Below are 21,962 nucleotides of genomic sequence, written 5' to 3'. Positions count from 1 at the left end.
CCAGTTCTAAGACAACCTGGTGCTCCTTTGGGGGAGGTTGGGATTATATATTATCAGGATTATAAGGCCTTGTCAGTCCTCCTCTACTTGGGGTATCACGAGCTTTGGGATTTCTGTGGCCCTCCTGCTCTGAGGATGGTCAGGACATTCCCTTTTCAAATGCCCTTCCTTCTTATAGAGAGCACATTGATTGGGCCCCAACTTCACTGGTGGCCCCACTTTGGTCCCTCGGTGGGGGCCGGGGTTACTCACCCACATTGGTCCATCCGATGCCCGTGGCTCACCTGAGGTGAACTGGAGAGCAACAGCCAGGAGGGTGCCTTGCCTTTTCAGCTTCTTGTCCCCCTTTTCTTCCTCAGCCATAGCTCGGTTGTTGAACACCCCAAAAGCAATATCTACCAGCTGGGAGTTTGGGGTGTTTGGGCCCATTGCTACTTTCTGCAGCTTCCTTCATATGTTGGGGGCACTCTGAGATATAATAAGTATTGACCACTGGGTTACTCTCAGGGGCGTCTAGATCAAGAGTTGTATACTGTTGGAGACATTTTCTAGTCCTCTCTAGGAATGCTGATGGGTTTTCAGCCTCTTGCTGAATATTTATGACTTTTCCCCAATTAATGGGTCTCCGGCAAGAAACCTTTATCCCCTTAAGTGGGAGACTTCGGTAATTCTCAAGCCAGGCCCTATTCACTGAAACACAGGATCCCATGTAGGGTCAATGGCAGGGACTGCTTCCGCTGCTGGTCTCCAGATCTGGTGGTTGGCTGAGTTAAGTGCTGCTTATCTGCCTCTTCCCCAGCCTTCGACAGGACACTGGTCTTCCTCAGCTGTAAGGAGGTTGAGAGGGACTGAAGATCTGCCCAATTAGAGTTATGAGTCGTAAATATTCCACTCATTAAATCTATGAATCTCTCTGGATCCTCTCTCAGGCTTCTAGTATGTTCTTTCCAATTATAGAGGTCTGAGGTAGAGAAGGGGACATAGATGGTTGTAAGCCTCCCTCACCATTAGGGACCTGCCTGAGGCGGCAAACAGAAACCTCAGGTTGATAATTAGCCCCACTTCAGGTGGTTCCCCCTGAAACAGAGGGCCCAGGAGGAAGGGGCAGGCAAAAATCTTGAGAGGGAACAGTCAGGTCCTTCTTCACTTCTGCAGGAGGTGGTGCTGACAGGGAAGGCGGAACAGGGTCAGGGGTTGGTACCCGGTAAGAGGTACCCGGTAGGGAATTCCATGGCAGTCCAGTGGTTAGGACTTGGCGCTTCCACTGCAGGGGGCACGGGTTCGATCCCTGGTCAGGGAACTAGGATCCCACAAGCTGCATGGTGGCGTGGCCAAAAGAAAAAAAATAAGAGGTGCCGGGTAAGGGGGTGGTACAAGAGGTTGGGCCCGTCCCATGGGAAGTCCTGAATCTACAGGGCCCTCTGATATATAGGCCCTCTATGATTCGCAGAATCAGTTTCCCAATGCTTCCTGGCTTTTGGATTGCTGTCACTTTACAAAGGGCCATAAAGCACTGTATATGTGGCATCTTGACCCATTTTTCTAACCTTCTGCAGTAAAGAACTAACTATGGGATGATACTGTGATTTGGAGATCCATTCTCTGGTCATTTGTCTTGGCTTCCTAATGAGCATTGGGGCCAGACAACATTACAGAAGATCACTATCTTTGTTTCTTTGTCATGGGTTGTTACCCAAAAGATTTACAATTACTTGTAATACATCTCAACAGACTACATTCGGGAACAGAAATGTTTCCCATTCTGATGTACCACAGGGAAGCAGCCATTCTCAGGGGCTGACTGATACAATTTACAGACATCAGAGTCTGTTCTTCCCGAGTCTGAAAATAGTTTCCCACCTCTCATCCTCCTGATTGAAAAACCTGGGACTTCCCTGGTGGCGCAGTGGTTAAGAATCTGCCTGCCAAGGCAGGGGACACGGGTTTGATCCCTGGTCCGGGAAGATCCCACATGCCACAGAACAACTAAGCCCATGCGCCACAACTACTGAGCCTGCGCTCTAGAGCCTACGAGCCACAACTACTGAGCCCACGCCCCACAACTACTGAAGCCCGCATGCCTTGAGCCCATGCTCCACAACAAGAGAAGCCACCGCAATGAGAAGCCCGGGCACCGCAACGAAGAGTAGCCCCTGCTCACTGCAACTAAAGAAAGCCTGCATCAACTAGAGAAAGACCCAACGCAACCAAAAAAAAAAGAAAAGAAAAACCTGATGTGGTTGAGTATCTGGCCCAACTGATCTCAGGTGGGAACTCCTAAGTCATGGCAAGTTTTCTGTTGATCCCCAAAAAACTGCGACAACAAGTTGCCCAGTCTCCAGTGTCCCAGAAACTTGATAGGGACCCTATCCAGGTCTGCATTCCCTGAACCCAGAGGTTGCTTGTTTCTTATTAAAAAATGAACTTAACCTCCCCAAGTCACAGAAAACATGGCTTCTAAACCCAGAGGTCTCTAGTCTCCTACAAGAGGAATGCAACACCCCAGAGCAGTAGGAACGAAGTTCCCACTCACAGAGTGGGAAGAACACAACCTCCCAGAGTTACAGAAACCCAAGGTTTAATTTGTCCCACCTGAAACCCCAATTGCACGTTCCTGAAATTCTGCTTTAATCAAAAAGTGAAATTATCCCAACACTTGCACTTAATTATAGCACCGGTTCTGAATTCTACTCACCCTCTGAAGTCTGCTGGCACTGAACAAAGTTGTTCAGGTGGGCACTCCACCCACAGAGATCAGCCTGTGAGTAGTCTCTGAGCTGGTAGATACCAAGCAGACCTCTGACCGACCAAGAGACCCCAGGCGGCCTGATCAGTACCGGAGGTGAGTAAGCCCTGGAGGAGTTGCCCCCACCTACTGCTTCACCCCAGTGTGGCCGGCCACCCTAGTCCCTGATCAGGACCCACCAGCGTCGCCAGAAATTGTTACCAGACTCAATGGATCCGTGGCTTGGGGTGCATAGCCAATGAACACGCCAAGTACTTTTGATCAAAGCAGGGTGTTTTTTACTTGTGACAAGTAAGGAGACAGGGAGATAGCTCTCAAAACACTGTCTCCCAGCACAGCAAGATCAGGGAAGTGTTAAGCTAAGGGTGCATGCATATTCATGAAAGGGTGAGTGTGTTCTTCCACGTAGAGGTGGAGTTCTAGTTGAGCAGCACGACAACATGTTCAAACATACTTGCATGTTAAAAAATGGTAGCAATCCCTGCCCTTGGGGTGGACATTTTAGTCTTAAAATGAGGCAAAGTTTACTCTAGGTTAAAAAATTCGAGGCACCTAGTTGAGTGAAGTCAAGAGGGTCAGCAAAGGTCAGCATAATCAATCCTTAAGCTCTAGTCAGTTTAGTGGTTGAGTGTTCAAGGGGGTTTAGATTCTGCAAAAACAGCTCAAGGATGTGCTTATGGCTGGTCTTTAACTTTGATATGGAAGTGGGAGGTTTTGTGACTGATTTATTTTATCTGCTATGATTTCTTCTCTTGCCCAATAATAGTTCCTGCATTCTTTGATTTTTAAAAAATAAATTTATTTATTTTATTTTATTATTTATTTTTGGCTCCATTGGGTCTTTGTTGCTGTGCGCAGGCTTTCTCTAATTGCGGCGAGCCGGGGCTACTCTTTGTTGTGGTGCGCAGGCTTCTCATTGCGGTGGCTTCTCTTGTTGCGGAGCATGGGCTCTAGGCGCACGGGCTTCAGTAGTTGTGGCATGTGGGCTCAGTAGTTGTGGCTCGTAGACTCTGGAGCGCAGGCTCAGTAGTTGTGGCGCACGGGCTCAGTTGCTCCGTGGCATGCGGGATCTTCCTGGACCAGGGCTCAAACCCGTGTCCCCTGAGCGTTTCTTAACCACTGCACCACCATGGAAGCCCTCTTTGATCTTTTAAAATCATTAATTAGTGAGACCTGTTCTTTGTTCCACATGAAGACCTAGGAGGCCATAGTTCTCCTTCCTTCCAATCATCAGTAAAGAGAACACAAGAGGTTTCTGAAATTCACACTCTGGTTCTTAACTTAAGCTTGTCCAGCACATGTTACAATTTCTGTTATTGCCTGGTACAGTATTCTACTTCTGCAAGGTATGGCATACTCTGGTTTAACCCCAGCCCTTCCTTATTACTGTCTTGCTAACAAACCTAGCAGGGTAGAGAAAAAAATTTTCCTCCTCAGCAGTTTACACTGAAGTATATGGATACATAAACTTAACATTTTGTTAATAACTATTAAGATCTTCTGGGATGGTGTATGTTACACTGGATAATAGCTGCTATGAAAAAAATCTCTTGTGAATTTGGTTAGTGCAAGTCTAAATATCTTGCTGAGTTCCAGTAAAGGTAATTCGTGTACTTGCAAATCTGAGCATCAGACTGGATTCTGAGGTTCTTTCCAAGGAAATGCTACCGTGGTGATTAAAATTTTCTACCTCATTACTTTTTTGCCCTTGTTAAATATTTCTAGTGAATTTTTTTTTTTTTTTTTTTTGTAGCTGCACCACGGCATGTGGGATCTCAGTTCCCTGACCAGGGATCCAACTCGTGCCGCCTGCACTGGAAGTGCAGAGTCTTAATCACTGGACCACCAGGGAATTCCCTCTAGTGAAATATTTTAAAAGGGTTGGAATATATAGATATACATACATACATATATATATATATATATATATATATATATATATATATATATATATATATATATATATTTGTGCCACTTGGGATTTATACCATTTTCAGCCTAAACATCTTGACTTTCTTCAGCTGTGAGTGTAACTACTCTCAGCTATATAGGTCCTACCTGGGCTCAGTCTGATATGTTATTCATTGTTCATTTTCATAAACTTTGAAACTGAAGATATGAACATTTTAAGAGCAAAGATATCAGTATTGCAAGTCAATCTCTTGCCCCTCAGGTATTCTTCACTTGTGGAAACACCTACCTTCAAAATTTCATCTGTTTTCCAAGTCCAATCTGTAACCTTGGGACTGAGTTCTGTTATGAAGTACAATAATGATCTTTTTCTTATTGACCACAAAAGAAAAAAGACAAATATATGGTATATATTAATATGATATAGAAACATAATATATATTTAAAACATCATGTAGAAAAGCTAAATGATAACAAAAATATTACTTAGAAATAAATATATAGGGACTTCCCTGGCGGTCCAGTGGCTAAGACTCCACGCTCCCAATGCAGGGGGCCTGGATTTGATCCCTGGTCAGGGAACTAGATCCCACATGCCACAACTAAGAGTTCGCATGCCGCAATTAAAAGATCCGGCATGCCACAACAAAGATCCCACAAGCGGCAACAAAGATCCCGTGTGCCACAACTAAGACCCGGTACAGCCAAACAAACAAACAAACAAATAAATAATAAAAAGAGGAAATATGTAGCCTTAAGTACATAGTAGAAAAGAAGACTAAAAATTGAGCTAGATATCTACCATCGCAAGAAGTTGGAAAAAGAACAGCAAAATAAACCTAAAAATAGTAGGACAGACAAAATAAAGATATAATCAAGGATTAGTAAACTGGAAAACTGCAAAGCCAAAATTTGATCCTTTATTTTAAAATGCTAATAATCTCCTGGCTAAACTGATCAAGGAAAAAAAAGAATAAGTTCAAATAGCCAAAGTCAGGATCAATAAAAGGAACATATCTTCACATTGTAGAAAAAATAATAAGCATATATAATAGTATTATGAACTATTTTATGCCAATACATTTTAAAACCTAGATTAAATGGATGAATTCCTAGAATTCACCACACTAATGGATAAAAGTGTAAATCACACGATCATCATGATAAATAAAATAAACTATGTGATAAAACTTTAGTATCCACTCATGTTAAATTTCTTAGAAACTAAGAGTAAAAGGGAACTTTTCTTAACTGCATAAAGGGTATATCAACAGCAACAGTGACATCACAAAACCTTCAGTAAACATCACACTTAATCATGAAACTTTAAAGCTTTACTTTGAGGTGAGAACAAGACAAAGGTGCCTGCCTATCACCATCTCTAATCAACACTGTACTGGAGGTTTAATCTCGTGCATTAAGGCACGAAAAAGAAAGAAAAAGAATAATTATTGTAAAGGCAGAAATAAAACTCAGTTTCACAGATGATATGATTATGTATATAAAAAAATTAAAAAGAAATTTCATAAACGATTAGAATTATCAAGAGTTTTAGAAACGTGGCTTTACAAAAACCAACATACAAAAATTGTATTTTATATAATAGCAAAAATAATGACATTTGAAAAAGATATCTTTTATAATAACATAAAAAAGTAACAAGAAACAAAATATATACACAATCTCTATTGGGAAACTTATAAAACTTTATCAAAAGGCTTTGACTTGAAGACTACATAAATGAAGAGACATTTAGGGATTGGAGACTCAAAATTGTAAATATGCCAATTTCTCTCAAATTGGTCTATTGAGTCAATGTTATCAACAAAAACCCCAACAAGTCTCCCTTTCCCCTGTGCATCTTTACAATCTGATTCTAAATTTTATGTGGAAATGCAAAAGGCTAAGACTAGCCAAGGTGATACTGAAGAAAAATAAAATGACAGGACTTTCCTCTCCAAATATTAAAATTTATCTTAAAGCTATAGTAATTAAGACAGTGTTTTATTGGCTTGGCTATAAACAAATAGGTCAGTGGAACAAAATAAAGAACCCATACATATATGGATTCTTCATTTATGACAGAGGTATCACATGTCATTTCTCAGTAGGGAAAGAATGGTCTTTTCAATAAATGATGCTCAGACAATTGCGTATGCACTTATGGAAAAAAAAAACCAAATAAACTTCTACCTCACATCATATGTAAAACCAACTTCAGGTTTATTAAAGATCTGACTGTGAATAGAAAAATTATAAAGTTTTAGAAGATAAAATAAAGGACTATCTTCATGACTGGGTTTGGGAAAGATTGACATACTTGTGAAAACAATTTGGCTTTACCTAGTAAAGCTTAAGATTCACATATCTTTTGACTTAGAAACTTCTCTCTTTAGAATGTGCCCTACACTCTAGGGCCTAGAGAAACATTTGCATCAGAAACAACTAGAATGTCTATCACTGAATTGTACATTTATGGTTAAAATGATCAGTATTATGTATTTTACCACAATAAAAACTATTGCACACCAAAAAAGTTAATTGAAAAAAGTAATTCAATAGAAGGATAGGCTTTTGAAAAAATAATTAATTAATTAATTTTTGGCTGCTTTGGTTCTTCGCTGCTGTGCACAGCTTTCTGTAGTTGTGGCGAGCGGGGTCTACTTTTGTTGTGGTGCACGGGCTTCTCATTGCAGTGGCTTCTCTTGTTGCGGAGCACGGGCTCTAGGGTGCCCGGGCTTCAGTAGTTGTGGCACACGGGCTCTAGAGCGCAGGCTCAGTAGTTGTGGTGCACGGGCTTAGTTGCTCCGTGGCATGTGGGATCTTCCTGGACCAGGGCTCAAACCCGTGTCCCCTGCATTGGCAAGTGTATTCTTAACCACTGCACCACTAGGGAAGCCTGAAAGATAGGCTTTTAAAAAATGTGCTGAAGCAATTCTACGGGCATAGGAAAAAAATGAACCTCAATCTAAACCTTTTACAAAAATTAATTCAAAATGGATAAAAGATTTAAATGTAAAGCATAAAGCTATAAAACTTTTAGAAGTACATGGAGGAGAAAATCTTCAGGAACTAGGACTAAGTGAAGAGTTCTTAGATATGCCACCAAAAACACAATCCATAAAAGAAAAATTGTTAGTTGGATTTCACCAAAATTTTAAGTTTGTTCTGCAAAAGACCCTGTTTAAGAGGATGAAAAGACAAGCTCTAGACTGGGAAAAAAACATTTGCAACCCACATATCTGACAAAGGAGTTGTATCTATAATACATAAGAACTTTCAAAACTCAGCAGTAAAAAAAAAAAAAAACAAATAAAAAAAAATCCAATTTGTTTAGACTGTCAGAAAAGGGGCGGAAGACATGAACAGACATTTCATCAAAGAAGACACACAGATGTCAAATAAACACACAAAAAGATGTGAGCCATTAGGGAAATGCAAATTTAAACCACAATCGTATTATTATACCTCTGTTGGAATGGCGAATGTAAAAATTGTGCTAATAATACTAAATGCTGATGAGGATGTAGAGAAACTGGATCTCTCATGCATTGTTGGTGGGAATGTAAAATGGTGTACCCACTCTGAAAAATAGTATGGTACTTCCTTATAAAACTAAATATACACTTGTCTTATGACCCAGCAAGCTCTTGGGCATTTATCCCAAGGCAATAAAAATGTATGATCATACAAAATATGTTCATGAATATTCATAGCAGCATCATTTAGTATAGCCAAAAACTGGAAACAGCCCAGTATTTTTCAATGGGGGAATGATTAAACAAACTATGATACATCCTTACAGTGGGAATAACCCTCTACAATAGTAAGGAACAGACTATTTATACACATGGCAACTTGGGTGGATCTCAAGGGCATTATGCTGAGTGAAAAAAAGCCAGTATCAAAAGGTCATATACCTTATAATTCCATTTATATAACATTCTAAAATTGATAAAATTGTAGAGATGGAAAACAGATTAGTGGTTGCCAGAGGATAAGGATGCAGGTGTGGGTGTGACTATAAAGTGGAAACAAAAGGGAGTCATAACTCTGTGGTGATGAATCAGTTCTGTATCTTTTTTTTTTTTTTTTTTTTTTTTTTAAATTTTTATTTATTTATTTATTTTATTTATGGCTGTGTTGGGTCTTCGTTTCTGTGCGAGGGCTTTCTCTAGTTGTGGCAAGTGGGGGCCACTCTTCATCGCGTTGCGCGGGCCTCTCACTACCGCGGCCTCTCTTGTTGCGGAGCACAGGCTCCAGACGCGCAGGCTCAGTAATTGTGGCTCACGGGCCCAGTTGCTCCGCGGCATGTGGGATCTTCCCAGACCAGGGCTCGAACCCGTGTCCCCTGCATTGGCAGGCAGACTCTCAACCACTGCGCCACCAGGGAAGCCCCAGTTCTCTATCTTGATTGTGGTGGTTGTTACACAAACCTACACATGGGATAAAATTGTATAAAACCATACACACGCACACACAAATGAGTTGCATATAAAAACTAGTGGAACTGAATAAGGTCTGTATTTACCTAATATAAGTGGAATCATACAATATTTGTCCTTTTGTGTCTAGCTTATTTCACTAAGCATAGTATTTTCAAGGTCCATTCTTATTGTATCAAAATTTTATTCTATTTTATGGCTGAATAATATTCCATTGTATGTATATACCACATTTTGTTTACCCATTCATCTGTCGATATACACTTGAATTGTTTCCAGGTTTTGGCTAATGCGAGTTATGCTGCTATGAACATTAATGTACAAATATCTTTTCGAGTTCCTGCTTTCGGTTCCTTTGGATATATACCTAGGATTGGAATTGCTCAGTCATTTGGTAGTTCTATGTTTAACCTTTTCAGAAACTGATAAATTGTTTTCCATAGTGGCTGCATCATTTTACATTCATAGTGGCTGCATTATTTTACAGCAATCACATTGTTCCAAATTCTCCACACCCTATCCAACACTTATTTTCCATTTTTAAAAACTTATATAACCCATCCTAGTAAGTTTAAGGTGGTATCTCAATGTGGTTTGAATTTTCATTTCCCTAATGATTAATGATGTCAAGCATCTTTTTCATGTACTTTTTGGCCATTTGCAGATCTTTAGAGAAATGTCTATTCAAGTCCTTTGTCCATTTAAAAAATAGAGTTGTCTATTTATCATTAGGTTATAAGAATTCTTTACATATTCTGGATACTTGATCCTTCTCAGATATATGACTCATAATTATCTTTTCTCATTCTTTAGATTGTCTTTTCACTTTGATATTCTTTAATGCACAAAAGTTTTCTATTTTGATGAAGTCTAATTTGTATATATATATTCGTTGCTTGTGTAATCTCTAAAATCCCATTACTCTAATCATGTATAAATAAAATGTGGTATATTCAAGCAATGAAATATTATTTGGCCATAAAAAGGAATGAATGAAGCTGATACATTACTTGACTGAACCTTCCAACATTATGCTAAATGAAAGAAACCAGTCATAAAATATCACATATTATATGCTTCCATTAATATGAAAGGTCTAGAATAGGCAAAGTCATAGTAATAAAAAGTAGATTATATGGTGCTTTACGATGACCTAGAGGGGTGGGATAGGGAGGATGGAAGGGAGGCTTAAGAGGGAGGGGATATGAAGACATGTGTATGCATAAGGCTGATTCACTTTGTTGTACAACAGAAACTAACACAGTATTGTGAAGCAATTATACTCCAATAAAGAGCTATTTAAAAAAAAAAAAAAGTAGATTACTAGTTGCTTTAGGGGTAGGGTGGGTCAGAGTGATGTGAAGATAGGGGGCAATACCTAAAGGCTACGGGTTTTGCTTTTTGTTTGTTTTGCACGCAGGAACCCAGCATTTATACATGTGGGGCTGAAGGGGTTCACTCACTCCAGTGGTGGCCAAAGTGTGGGGCCCTGCACAGGTAGTGCAGGTTCATGGCATCCTCAGCCCTGGCTCTGTGCGACTGGAAGAACACTGCCTCCTTGTGGCCGCACTTTTGGCAGCGGTAGTGCTCGGTTCCCGGCAACGTCTGGTCCTGGGGCACGTCAGTGATGTTCTGGGTCAGTTGTGTTATTTTGCTGACGTAGATGATGCCTCGTTTTTCTTCTCTGGCTGGTAATCACAATTCTGGCATGCGTAGAGAAGAATGCGGTTCTCTTTGTCCTCGGGTAAAACATGGTACACTCCTGGCAGAATATAATAACCATGAAGCCTGGTTCCTAGGTCCTGTCTGTTTCCATAGCAACACCTATGGATTTCTTTTTTTAATTGTGGTAAAATACACAAAATTTGACATCTTAAACATTTTTAAGTGTACATTTCAGTAGTGTTAAGTACATTCACATTGTTGTGCAATCTCTAGAACTCTTTTTCATCCTACAAAAGTGAAACTCTATACGTATTAAACAAGAATTCCTCATTCCCCGCCCCTTCCACTTTGTGTCTATGAATTTGACCACACTCAGTATCTCAGGTAAGTGGAATCACGCAGTATTTATCTTTTTGTGACTGGCTCATTTCACTTTGCATAATATCCTCAAGATTCATATATGTTGTGGCATGTGTCAGAATTTTTTTTTCCTTAAGGCTGAATAATATTCCATTTTATGTATATAACATATTTTATTTATCCATTCATCAACTGATAGACACTGAAATTGCCTATCAGTAAATATGCTATGAACGTGAGTGTACAAATATGTTAGAGTTCCTGCTTTCACGTCTTTTGGGTATATACCCAGAAGTAGAATTGCTACATCACATGGTAATTCTTTTAATTTTTGAGTAACTACCATGCTGTTTTCCATAGCAGCTGCATAATTTTACATTCCCATCAATTCAACAGTGCACAAGGGTTCCGATTTTTCTGCATCCTTGTCAACACTTATCTTGTCTTTTCCCTCTTTTTTTGGGGCCGCACTGCGTGGGCGTGCAGGATCTTAGTTCCCCGACCAGGGATCGAACCAGGTGCCCCTTTTAGTGGGGACTCAGAGTCTTAACCACTGGACCACCAGGGAAGTCCCCATCTTCTTTTTGATTACAGTCATTGTAGTGGGTGTGAGTGGTATCTCATTTTGGTTTCAATTTGCATTTCCCTAATGCAAATAATGCACATCTTTTCATGTGCTTGTTGGCCATTTGTGTATCATCTTTGGAGAAATGTCTATTCAAGTCCTTTGCCTATTTTAAAATTGGGTGATATGTTTTTTTTGGTTTGTTTTTGTTATTGAAGTTCTTTGTGTATTCTGGATATTTAGCCCTTATCAGATACATTATTTGCAAATATTTTCTCCCATTCTATACATTACCTTTCCACTCTGTTGATTATGTCCCTTGATGCACAAGTTTTAAATTTTGATAGTTCTATTTGTCTATTTTCACTTTTGTTGCCTGGGCTTTTGGTGTCATATCTAAGAAATCATTACCAAATCCAATGTCATGAAGCTTTTCCCCTGTTTTCTTCTAAGTTTTAGAGTTTTAGCTTTTACATTTATATCTTTGATTCATTTTGAGTTAATTTTTGCATATGGTGTAAGAGTACAACTTCATTCTTTTGTATGTAGATATCTAATTTTCCCAGCACCATTTGTTGAAAAGTGGGGTTTCTTTTTTGAGGTGATTAAAATGTTCTAAAATTGTGATGGTTGCACATATCTGTGAATATACTAAAAACCATTCATTTGGGCACTTTAAATGATGGGTCAGGGACTTCACCAGTGGCGCAGTGGTTAAGAATCCGCCTGCCAATACAGGGGACATGGGTTCGAGCCCTGGTCCAGGAAGATACCACATGCTGTAGAGCAACTAAGCCTATGCACCACAACTACTGAGCCTGCGCTCTAGAACCTGCGAGCCACAACTACTGAAGCCTGCGTGCCTAGAGCCTGTGCTCCGCAACAAGAGAAGTCACAGCAATGAGAAGCCTGCACACCGCAACGAAGAGTAGGTCCTGCTCGCCGCCACTAGAGAAAGCCCGCACACAGCAATGAAGACTCAACGTAGCCAAAAATAAAAATAAATTAATTAATTTAAAAAAAATGATGAATCATATGTAAATTATATTTCAATAAAGTTGTTTTGAAAAAAGGAAAGTAAAAAAACCCCAACAACCCAGATTGCTGGTCCCCTCCCTTAGCGTTTCTAATTCAGCAGCTTTGGGGTGAGGCTGCTGCTGCTGGTCTAGGGACTATACTTTGAGAACCGCTCCATTAACTCGTAAGAAGTGATAGTTTCCTAAGGAACTTCAAAATAGTTTTCTTTTACTGTCCTTTAGAGACATAAGGATAACTACGGTTTGTACCTGGTTCTTTCATTAAGGTCCTGACATACTTTAATCTTATCTGAGTTTTCAAATAGGTGGGTGTTCCTAAATGGAGCTTTCGTTGGCATATCATCAAAGATGTATTGGATACATGGTTAAAAAAAAAAAAAAACTTCATGAAGAGACACTGTTTTTAAAATATTTCATATAATAAGCTCATTTTAATAGCACAAAAACTAATCTGCTTCCAATCAGTAGAGGAAAAACTTCCAAAGAATTTTATAAAAATAACCAATACTTTGAACAAATACAAAAGCAAATAACTAGGTAAATATTACAATTATGTACTCCAAGCCCAAGAAAGCAGAGACCATCATTACAAGCCAAATCATTCTGGGAACTTGTCATTCCAGGTTACCAAAATGCATAAAACAAAACTTCTATTTTTTAGCTTTACAGAAAAGAAATAACTCCAGTAAGAAAACTAAGTTAAGTTTCATGAGAAATAGACCATATTGCTGACTTTTAAGTTTTTCAAGGAGTTCACAGAAATAGGGAACATCTACATCTTGATTTTTATGGCAAATGAGTTTTATGTTGACTTTTGAAGCTTAAAAGACCAGTTGCTCTTTTGACAAAGTAGCTCCGAAGTAAAAGCCAATCAAGAGGGCAGATAACATTCGTGGGACCCATAGGTCTTTAACCCCATCCTAAAGTATAAAGCAAAATATTAAGACGAACTAGTTTAAAAATGCAAATATATTTTAGTTTAGGCTTCAATATAAGAGAAACAAAAATTATCATGATTAGGATTTGACTAGAGATTGGGTGAAGTTTTTTCATATTTGTCTATCTTACAGATAATACTGATCATTCAATATCAATGACGTGCTTATCTTTGTGTATGAGAAATGTATGGCTTCAGAAACCAATACTTATATTAAGTTCATTACTATTGCCAAAACTTGACAAACCTGTATTTTGGGTGTGATATTGTTTGAAGCTGGTTATTAAATAAAAGGAGACTGAGAATCTTGCTGTAAAGCATCCTTCAGAAAGATAGAAACTGCCCAGGCAGAAGGGTGTCTATACATCTTTTTGTATTTCTATATACATCTCCTTACTACCTCACAAACACAAGAACAATATTAATATATTTACATATATGTATTGGACCAAAAATGAATTAACTTTCCCTACAAAATTATATTTATTAGGAAAATACTAATAGACACTATTTAAAAGGCAAGGTCTTCGAGAAAAGACAGCAACCATTCCAATAGCTGAGTGCTATTGCTTTCTCTTAATAACATCTCTGGAATGGAGCAAAAGGAGGATGAGTGGTTGGTAGATAGACATGACTACCCCAGAAATACCTGGTAGGCAGAAGCCAGCAACTAAAAATCATAGCCCTATATATGGAAAATGGCTAATGTTTTTGTCGGTGGTGACACCTCTTCTTATACTTAAAAGTTACTCCTTAGGGCTTGTACTAAAGCGGAGAGCACAACTTTAGTTAGGAGAAATTTTCCCTAAGTGTTCTACTACTTAAACCTTTGGTAGAAAGGTGAGTAACTTGACAGCAGGCTATTTGAGGCCTTTCATTATTCCTGACTCTAGAAATTTAAAAACCATACAAATTAACTATAACATCATCAGAAGAAATTTTAGGCTTCTGTGACCTAAAGATGAAGATTAAACAGCAATGGAGACTCTGACATAACATTGTTATTTAGTGTACTGTGCTTGATTGTTACAACTGTAGTCCATGGGTCTACTGGTAGAAAGGGCAGTCAGTCCTGAAGCAGAACTTGGTAAATTTGCTTGACTACATTCTTTAGGTAGTTGTCTTCCAGTGGTGCTTTAGATAGAATGGCAGCAATTTCATCTTGGCTGGAAAGAACAAAAGGTTACTTAATTTTTCTGGAAACTTGTCTTAATTTCAGTGGAATTCATATTTTTGAGTACAGTTTCTGAGTCTGCTAGGAAGCACAAATAGGTATTTCTGGAAATAACTAGATTGTCCAGTTTAAACTGAGATTCCAAAAATAAGGCCTAAGATCCAATTCTGTATATAATTGTGAGGTATCTTGACTTAGCTGCTTTCTCTGGCTATAAATATCTGTTGGTGTTTGCTGATGGATTTGAGGTGGGCATATTCTAAACTCTGTCACTTTACAATCTGTCAGCAGTGTGTCCAAAAAGTCACAAAATATACAGTAGAAATGAAATATTTTTAGGTCTGTTTCCACAGACTAATTGAGAAAAGCACTACGACTGCACCATAAAAGTTGTTCAAATATGATCTGGGCTAAGCTTATGCAGGATTTTTATCCTTCTTGATTCCTGTTTAGGTAGGGGTGTTCAAAAAGTGGAGCAAGTATAAAAAAATAGACCAGCTGTCTCCAGCATCCACTGGAGACAGCAATGAAGGTCACTGACTTTAAAAGAACAAATTCTTCAAAATGAAGTCAGATAGAGGTGACATTTGGCTTTCACTATGGTCTATCCATTTTCTGACCACTTTGAGAGATCTTTCAAAAGATATAACAAAGGTAAAAAAGTAGTTGGGGGCCCTTTTCTGCTGGCCTTTTACTCACCCAATGTTTCCAAGGTGATTTTGAATAGAGAAAGGTAATGGGACAGATGGGTAATGGGCTGAGAGAGACAAAGTTATCTCAAACTTTGCAAATGCTGCTGAGCTGCAGAATAAAAGCCTCAATCTGTAAAAGACAAGATCCTCAATTAAAAATACAAAACAAAAATAGAATGAAACACAAATACATTTTCCTTTTATACTGGCATGAGAAACTTTGGTATACATCATTTCTTGTCCTTATCAAACAAATAGAGAGTAAAACAACTGCAACAAAGTGTTATTATGGTTGTATTTTCATTAGTCATGAAACTTAATAAAATTATTTTAATAAGTTTTCAACAAATTACTTACTGTTATAGATTGAGTTGTGTCCCCTAAAACTTCATGTGTTGAAGCCCTAATCCCCAGGACATCAGAATATGAACTAATTTGTAAATAGAGTCATTGCAGATTTAATTAATTAAGATGAGGTCCTCCTGGAGTAGGGTGGGGGCCCCTAATCCAGAATGACTGGTGTCCTAATCAAGAGGGAACATTTGGACACAGACATGCACACAGGAAGAATGTCATGTGAAAATGAAAGGAGCTATTGGGATTATATATTTACAACCAAGGAATGCCAAAAGACTGCCAGCAAATCACCAGAAGTTAGGAGGGCGGCATGGAAAAGATTCTCTTTCACAGCCATCAGAAGGAACTGACCCTGCTGACACCTCAATCTTAGACTTTCAGCCTCCAGAGCTGTGAGACAATAAATTTCTGTTGTTTAAGCCACCCAGTTTGTAGTACTTTGTTATGGCAGCCCTAGGGAACTAACACACTTACTCAGTATTATTCACAGCTATGTTCATTAGGTTATAATTTGGTCCCCATCGCTTTAAAAACTCAATCTCCTCTCCAAGAAGTTTGCAATGGCTCACTACCAGTGAGATTTCTTGAAGCATCTGGGAAAAATAGGAAAAAAAAAAAAAAATGAGAGTATGAAAACATTTCAGTGTTTAGTGGCTCTTTTATAAAGAACCCCCCAAAGTTAAACACTTTACTATATTTATCATTTCAGGATACACTATTACATATATAAAATTTCAGTTCTGCTGTTTGGGACAGTTAACATAATTTTCCTTTAAATACTTCAATGGGAATTTACCTTGGGTACCTGATGCTGTGTTGTACATTTCTTCTTCCAGGATTGCTGTTGCTCAATGTACTGGAAAATAAGGTTATGAACTAAAAGGGAGGAAGGAGGAGCTTTATCCTCTGCGGAAGGGGAAAAAAAAATCAAAAGCAGGGTATTACTTATTATTCATATATTTTATATATATTTATAAACACAAGCTAGAAATATTAACTAGAAATACCTTCAAACTACTAGGTGTCTAAGTATCTTCTCCATTTTATTTTCAAACACATAAATCAACATATATAGTGAACATAAGACATTCTGATATAAACTCAAGCCTTTATCACACATAGACTAGAACTTAGTTTAAAGTATAGGCTTAAATGTAACATAACTGTGAGTTTAAATTCTGGCTTTCCTTACTACCTGAGTGATCCTAAACACAATACTTACTTCTTTTGAGCTGTAGTTCCCTAACTGTAAAATGGGGAGTAGTGTTGATGTAAGTAGTACACATGCCTGATACAGAGTAAGTAGTCATAATGGTAATTTGTAAATTATGGAAATAGCTATTATTAACCATTGTTCAAGATCTAGTAATAACTTTTTAAAAAAATTTCTTTTAAAACCCACCCAATATTTGGAACAATACCCAAGCAGTTTTAGGTCTAATACACATTTCTAAGAACAAATTATTATTATTGTTGGTGTTTATATTTAATTTAGTATGTAAAAGAGTTCTCAAGGAGCAATATACACTTGTAAATTTCCAACAAAGTCTTGTTGGTTTAAATGTTTTGAACTTACCATCTAACAGAGATTGAAAATTCAGGTCAACAATCTTCCTACAAGCCTTGTCCAGGAAACGGAGACCAACTAGGAAAAACCAACACAAGCATAGTATTTCTTTTTATTATCTGATTGAAAGCCACATATAACTCAGTGCTTTAGACTCCTCCTCTTTCTGGGTAGCAAGGTTTTTTCATAGGCAGCTGAAGGTTTATCCTTGAATCATATTATTCTCTGTGTATGCAAAGTTTCCCATGAGAATGCTGAACCATATTAACTGGCAGGCCTTTAAATGACATTTAAGGTGTGGAACATTTTTGTAATTTATCAGGGCCTCCTCCTTCGCTCCCTAACTTCTGTGTGAAGATTATATTATTTTCAGGAACCATATAAAGAAAATGACTATGACCTCCCCAGACCTACTATCTTTGTAACAATACAGTGAAAATCATGTATGCTTTCAGCATTATAGTAATGAATTTTAGGTAGCCAGGAGAGCTGATTGCTCTTCCATACAGCAGAGTTATCTCCTGTATCTCAAATTCTGATTCTTTTCACTTTGTTGATTATTTTCTATGTATTAGGCACCGTGGATATGACAGTGAGACAAACAGACATGATCAGTCTATGCTCTAAAGAAGCTTACAACTCAGGGGGACACACAGATAATTGTACTAATAAACATACCAAGAACTACAAACTATAATAAGCTCAATTAAGAAAACTGCAGGAAGCAATGATAACACATACCAGGAGAGCAAGTAGTGGAGGGAATGAGTAAAGGAGAGTCAGGGAAAACTTTCCTGAGAAAGTGATAATTTAGCTGAGCTCTTAAGGACTATTAGTAGACATTTATTTAGTGAAGAGGAGGTGCTATGGTCTGAAATTCATAGGCTGAAATCCTAATGCCCAGTGTGATAGTATTAGGAGCTGGGACCTTTGGGAGTTGCTTAGATCATGAGGGTGGAGCCCTCAGAAATGGGATTAGTGCTCTTACAACAGAGACCCTGGAGAGCTAACTAGGCCTTCAGTCATGTGACGATACAATGAAAAGTCTGCAACCTGGAAGAGGGCCCTTGCCTGACTCTGCTGGCATCCTTATCTTGGACTTCTGGCCTCCAGAACTGGACTTCCAGCCTCCAGTAGTTGTTTATAAGCTACTCAGTTTATGGTGTTTTAAAAATGGCAGCCCAGAAGGACTAAGACAGGGGAAAGAGCTTCTAGGCATAAGAAACATCAGTATGAATGTCCTGAGGTAGGATGGAATATGACTGAGCATGAAAGACCATGATCTTTTAAGGAAATGAAAGAAATCCATTGTGGCTGACGTGCAGAGAACAGTGTAAAATGAGGCAGAAAAAGGAGGAAAAATTCAATTCATGCAGGGCCTTCCAGGCTATATTAGTATTTTGATCATTAGTCTAAGAGTAGGAGGTACATGATAAAATTTTAAACAATCACTATTTTTTAAATTTTATTTTATTTTATTTATTTTTATTTTTTGCTGTGTTGTGTCTTTGTTGCTGCACGTGGGCTTTCTCTAGTTGTGGCGAGCAGGGGCTACTCTTTGTTGCGGTACACGGGCATCTCATTGTGGTGACTTCTCTTGTTGCGGAGCACGGGCTCTAGGCACATGGGCTTCAGTAGTTGTGGCTCACGGGCTCTAGAGCGCAGGCTCAGTAGTTGTGGCGCACGGGCTTAGTTGCTCCGCGGCATGTGGGATCTTCCCGGACCAGGGCCCGAACCCGTGTCCCATGCATTGGCAGGCAGATTCCTAACCACTACACCACCAGGGAAGCCCAACAATCACTATTGCTACAAGAAGGAGAAAGAATTGGAGAGGAAAAGGAAAAGGTCCAGAAAGACCACCTATAGTGTTACTGTAGTCATTTAGATTAGGGATGACTATTGACAGAAGAGACACAAAAAAGTAGATGAATATTAAATTAAAATCAATAAGTCTTATTCATGATTTAGATATGCCTGGTGAGGAAGAAAGAGGTATAGGGACTTCCCTGGTGGTGCAGTGGTTAAGAATCCACCTGCCAATGAAGGGGACAAGGGTTTGAGCCCTGGTCCGGGAAGATCCCACATGCCGCGGAGCAACTAAGCCCATGTGCCACAACTACTGAGCCTGCGCTCTAGAGCCCACAAGCTACAGCTACTGAGCCTGCGTGCCACAACTACTGAAGCCCATGCGCCTAGAGCCTGTGCTCCGCAACAAGAGAAGCCACCGCATGCAATAAGAAGCCCGCGCACCACATCGAAGAGTAGCCCCCACTTGCCGTAACTGGAGAAAGCCCGCACGCAGCAACGAAGACCCAACGCAGCCAAAAATAAAGAAATAAAAATAAAGAAAGAGGTATAGAGTGATTCCTAAGTTTTAATTTTGAACCTGAACAGAAGTTGATGGTATTCACTTAGAAAAATAACTTTTTTGGGGGGGCCACACCATGCGGCTTGTGGGATCTTAGTTCCTCAACCTGGGATTGAACCCGGGGCCATAATAGTGAAAGCTCCGAGTCCTCACCACTGGACTGCCAGGGAATTCCCAGGAACTTTTAAGGAGAATTGGGCTTGGAGGCTGGGAGATTATAAAGATCCTAAGTTTCAATTTGGCCATGATCACCCAGGGTTTGCCATGCTGAAGCTATCTGTTTCAAGAGAAAAGATCTAAAGATACTGACAGGAGATTTTAACAAAATAGCTAGGACTCTGTTAAGTTACCATATAGTGATGTCTACCTACTTTGATAAACCTACCAGTACACACAGAATTTCCAATTAGCTTTTTAGGTTAACTTATATACAAAAATCAACCAGTCAAGAATCATCAGCCATTAGAGTAAATCGTCTATCACAAAAGACAGATGGAAAAAAGGAACTCAGAGTAAACAGATGTGAATAGCATGTTGATCCATTATTTTGGATAGGCAAAATTTCTATCTAATGTAATTTGACAAAGGGCAACTTTCACTAGCTGAATTTTTATTTTATTTTTTATTTAATAAAATAAAATTCTGTTATCACTAGTTAAAGTGATTGCCTCTTTTAAGATTTTCAGCAGTGCTTTTATTATGTCAATAGTTATTATATTAAAATAGAGATATGAATCTTTAGTAAGTTTAGCCATACATTTATGTGCAGGGGAATTATCTTATTCTTGCTACTCACCTACTGGCTCTCCAAAGGTGATGGTGAGTTCTACTGTGTCATAAAGAAAGGTGAATATAGCTTGATCATCACTCCACTCAATGACATCCCATTCAGACAAGCTGAAGAGAGAATAAACAAGACAAAAAAAAACACTTTTTGAGATAAAAGAAAAGAGTTAACTTCTTATACCAGCTGAATAGTACCATAAGCAGCTGCTGGAGTTTTCTACCTGGTTTGGGAGACAATCATTATTTTAATTCCAATATTGTGAATATACAAACTTACGCTTTTAAAAGAAATAAGAATGGACTCAATCTTGAGTTGTATATCAGAGAAAAACCAAGTCTAGGCAATATAAAATATTAAATATTTTAAAATTATAATTCCATAGCTCTCCCACCTTGTATACTTTCAGCTTAGTGTTGAATATATTAACTCTTTTTTTTGAGAATGCATTGTATTATAGGTTAAAAACAGTGATACACATTACAAACACATGTCAACTGCACTAGTGGATTTAGACAACCATGAAGGTACAGGATAAAACACAAATTAATGCCACCTACTTTTCCTTACCTCAAATGATCCAGTAGCTCTTCAGTTCTATTTGTCTGTTTTTGCACAAAGTCTATTTGAGCAAGGGTCTGCTTTTTCTGTACCTCCAGCTCTAAGAGATTTCTGCAAATCAAACCAGGTATTTAGAGAAAGATAAGGCCACTGCTAGAGAATTCAAACTTCATTAAAAGTTTATGACAAAAAGTCATGTGCTAAATGGCTCCCCAGTGAGGTGTATGACATCCATTTTGCATTCTTAGTTGTTTTTTTTTTTTTTAATAAGCATTAAACTAGAAGTTTGGGTCTAATTAAGAAAGGCCTAAGTCAATGGCTCTCAAATTGGGATCCATGAAGATATTCTTAGGGGTTCACATGTTCTTTAAGATTATTATTAAGATTTACATTTTCATTTTGATGTTAAAAATGTAAGCATAATGTAGATCGTAAGAATGCCCACCTTGGGACTTCCCTGGTGGCGCAGTGGTTAAGAATCCACCTGCCAATGCAGGGGACATGGGTTCAAGCCCTGGTCTGGGAAGATCCCACATGCCGCGGAGCAACTAAGCCCGTGCGCCATGACTACTGAGCCTGCACTCTAGAGCCCGCGAGCCACAATGACTGAAGCCCGCGCTCCACAAGAGAAGCCACCACAATGAGAAGCCTGCACACCACAACAAAGAGTAGCCCCCGCTCACTGCAACTAGACAAAGCCTGCACGCAGCAACAAAGACCCAACGCAGCCATAGATAAATAAATGATTTAAAAAAAAAAAAAAAGAATGCCTACCTTAAAACTGAGACATGAC

At 38.8% G+C, this 21,962-nt stretch overlaps 1 protein-coding gene and 1 pseudogene across 3 annotated transcripts in view; both read right to left on the bottom strand.

Moving 5' to 3' along the window:
- Positions 1–9,061: 9,061 nt before the first annotated feature.
- Positions 9,062–10,956, bottom strand: LOC309654869 (DNA-directed RNA polymerase II subunit RPB9 pseudogene; annotated as a pseudogene). The gene has a single exon. The product of its transcript is annotated as a DNA-directed RNA polymerase II subunit RPB9 pseudogene (transcript).
- A 1,954-nt stretch (positions 10,957–12,910) lies between these two features.
- The window catches only part of KNL1 (kinetochore scaffold 1), a 65,761-nt gene continuing 56,709 nt past the window's right edge, over positions 12,911–21,962 (bottom strand). For both annotated transcript variants that reach the window (XM_082449305.1, XM_082449306.1), the window contains 7 exons: positions 21,179–21,280; positions 20,621–20,721; positions 17,466–17,534; positions 16,686–16,795; positions 16,364–16,482; positions 15,540–15,662; positions 12,911–14,832 (listed from right to left, as the gene is read on the bottom strand). In XM_082449305.1, the coding sequence (XP_082305431.1) occupies positions 14,733–14,832; positions 15,540–15,662; positions 16,364–16,482; positions 16,686–16,795; positions 17,466–17,534; positions 20,621–20,721; positions 21,179–21,280 (724 nt within the window). In that variant the 3' untranslated portion in view covers positions 12,911–14,732. The remainder of the gene's footprint in view (positions 14,833–15,539; positions 15,663–16,363; positions 16,483–16,685; positions 16,796–17,465; positions 17,535–20,620; positions 20,722–21,178; positions 21,281–21,962) is intronic.

The sequence above is a fragment of the Balaenoptera physalus genome (genome assembly GCF_965194825.1).
Source record: "Balaenoptera physalus genome assembly, chromosome: 2".
Taxonomy (NCBI): domain Eukaryota; kingdom Metazoa; phylum Chordata; class Mammalia; order Artiodactyla; family Balaenopteridae; genus Balaenoptera; species Balaenoptera physalus.
The sequence above is the reverse complement of the archived record's forward strand: the minus strand, read 5'-3'. Positions and strand labels throughout refer to the sequence as shown.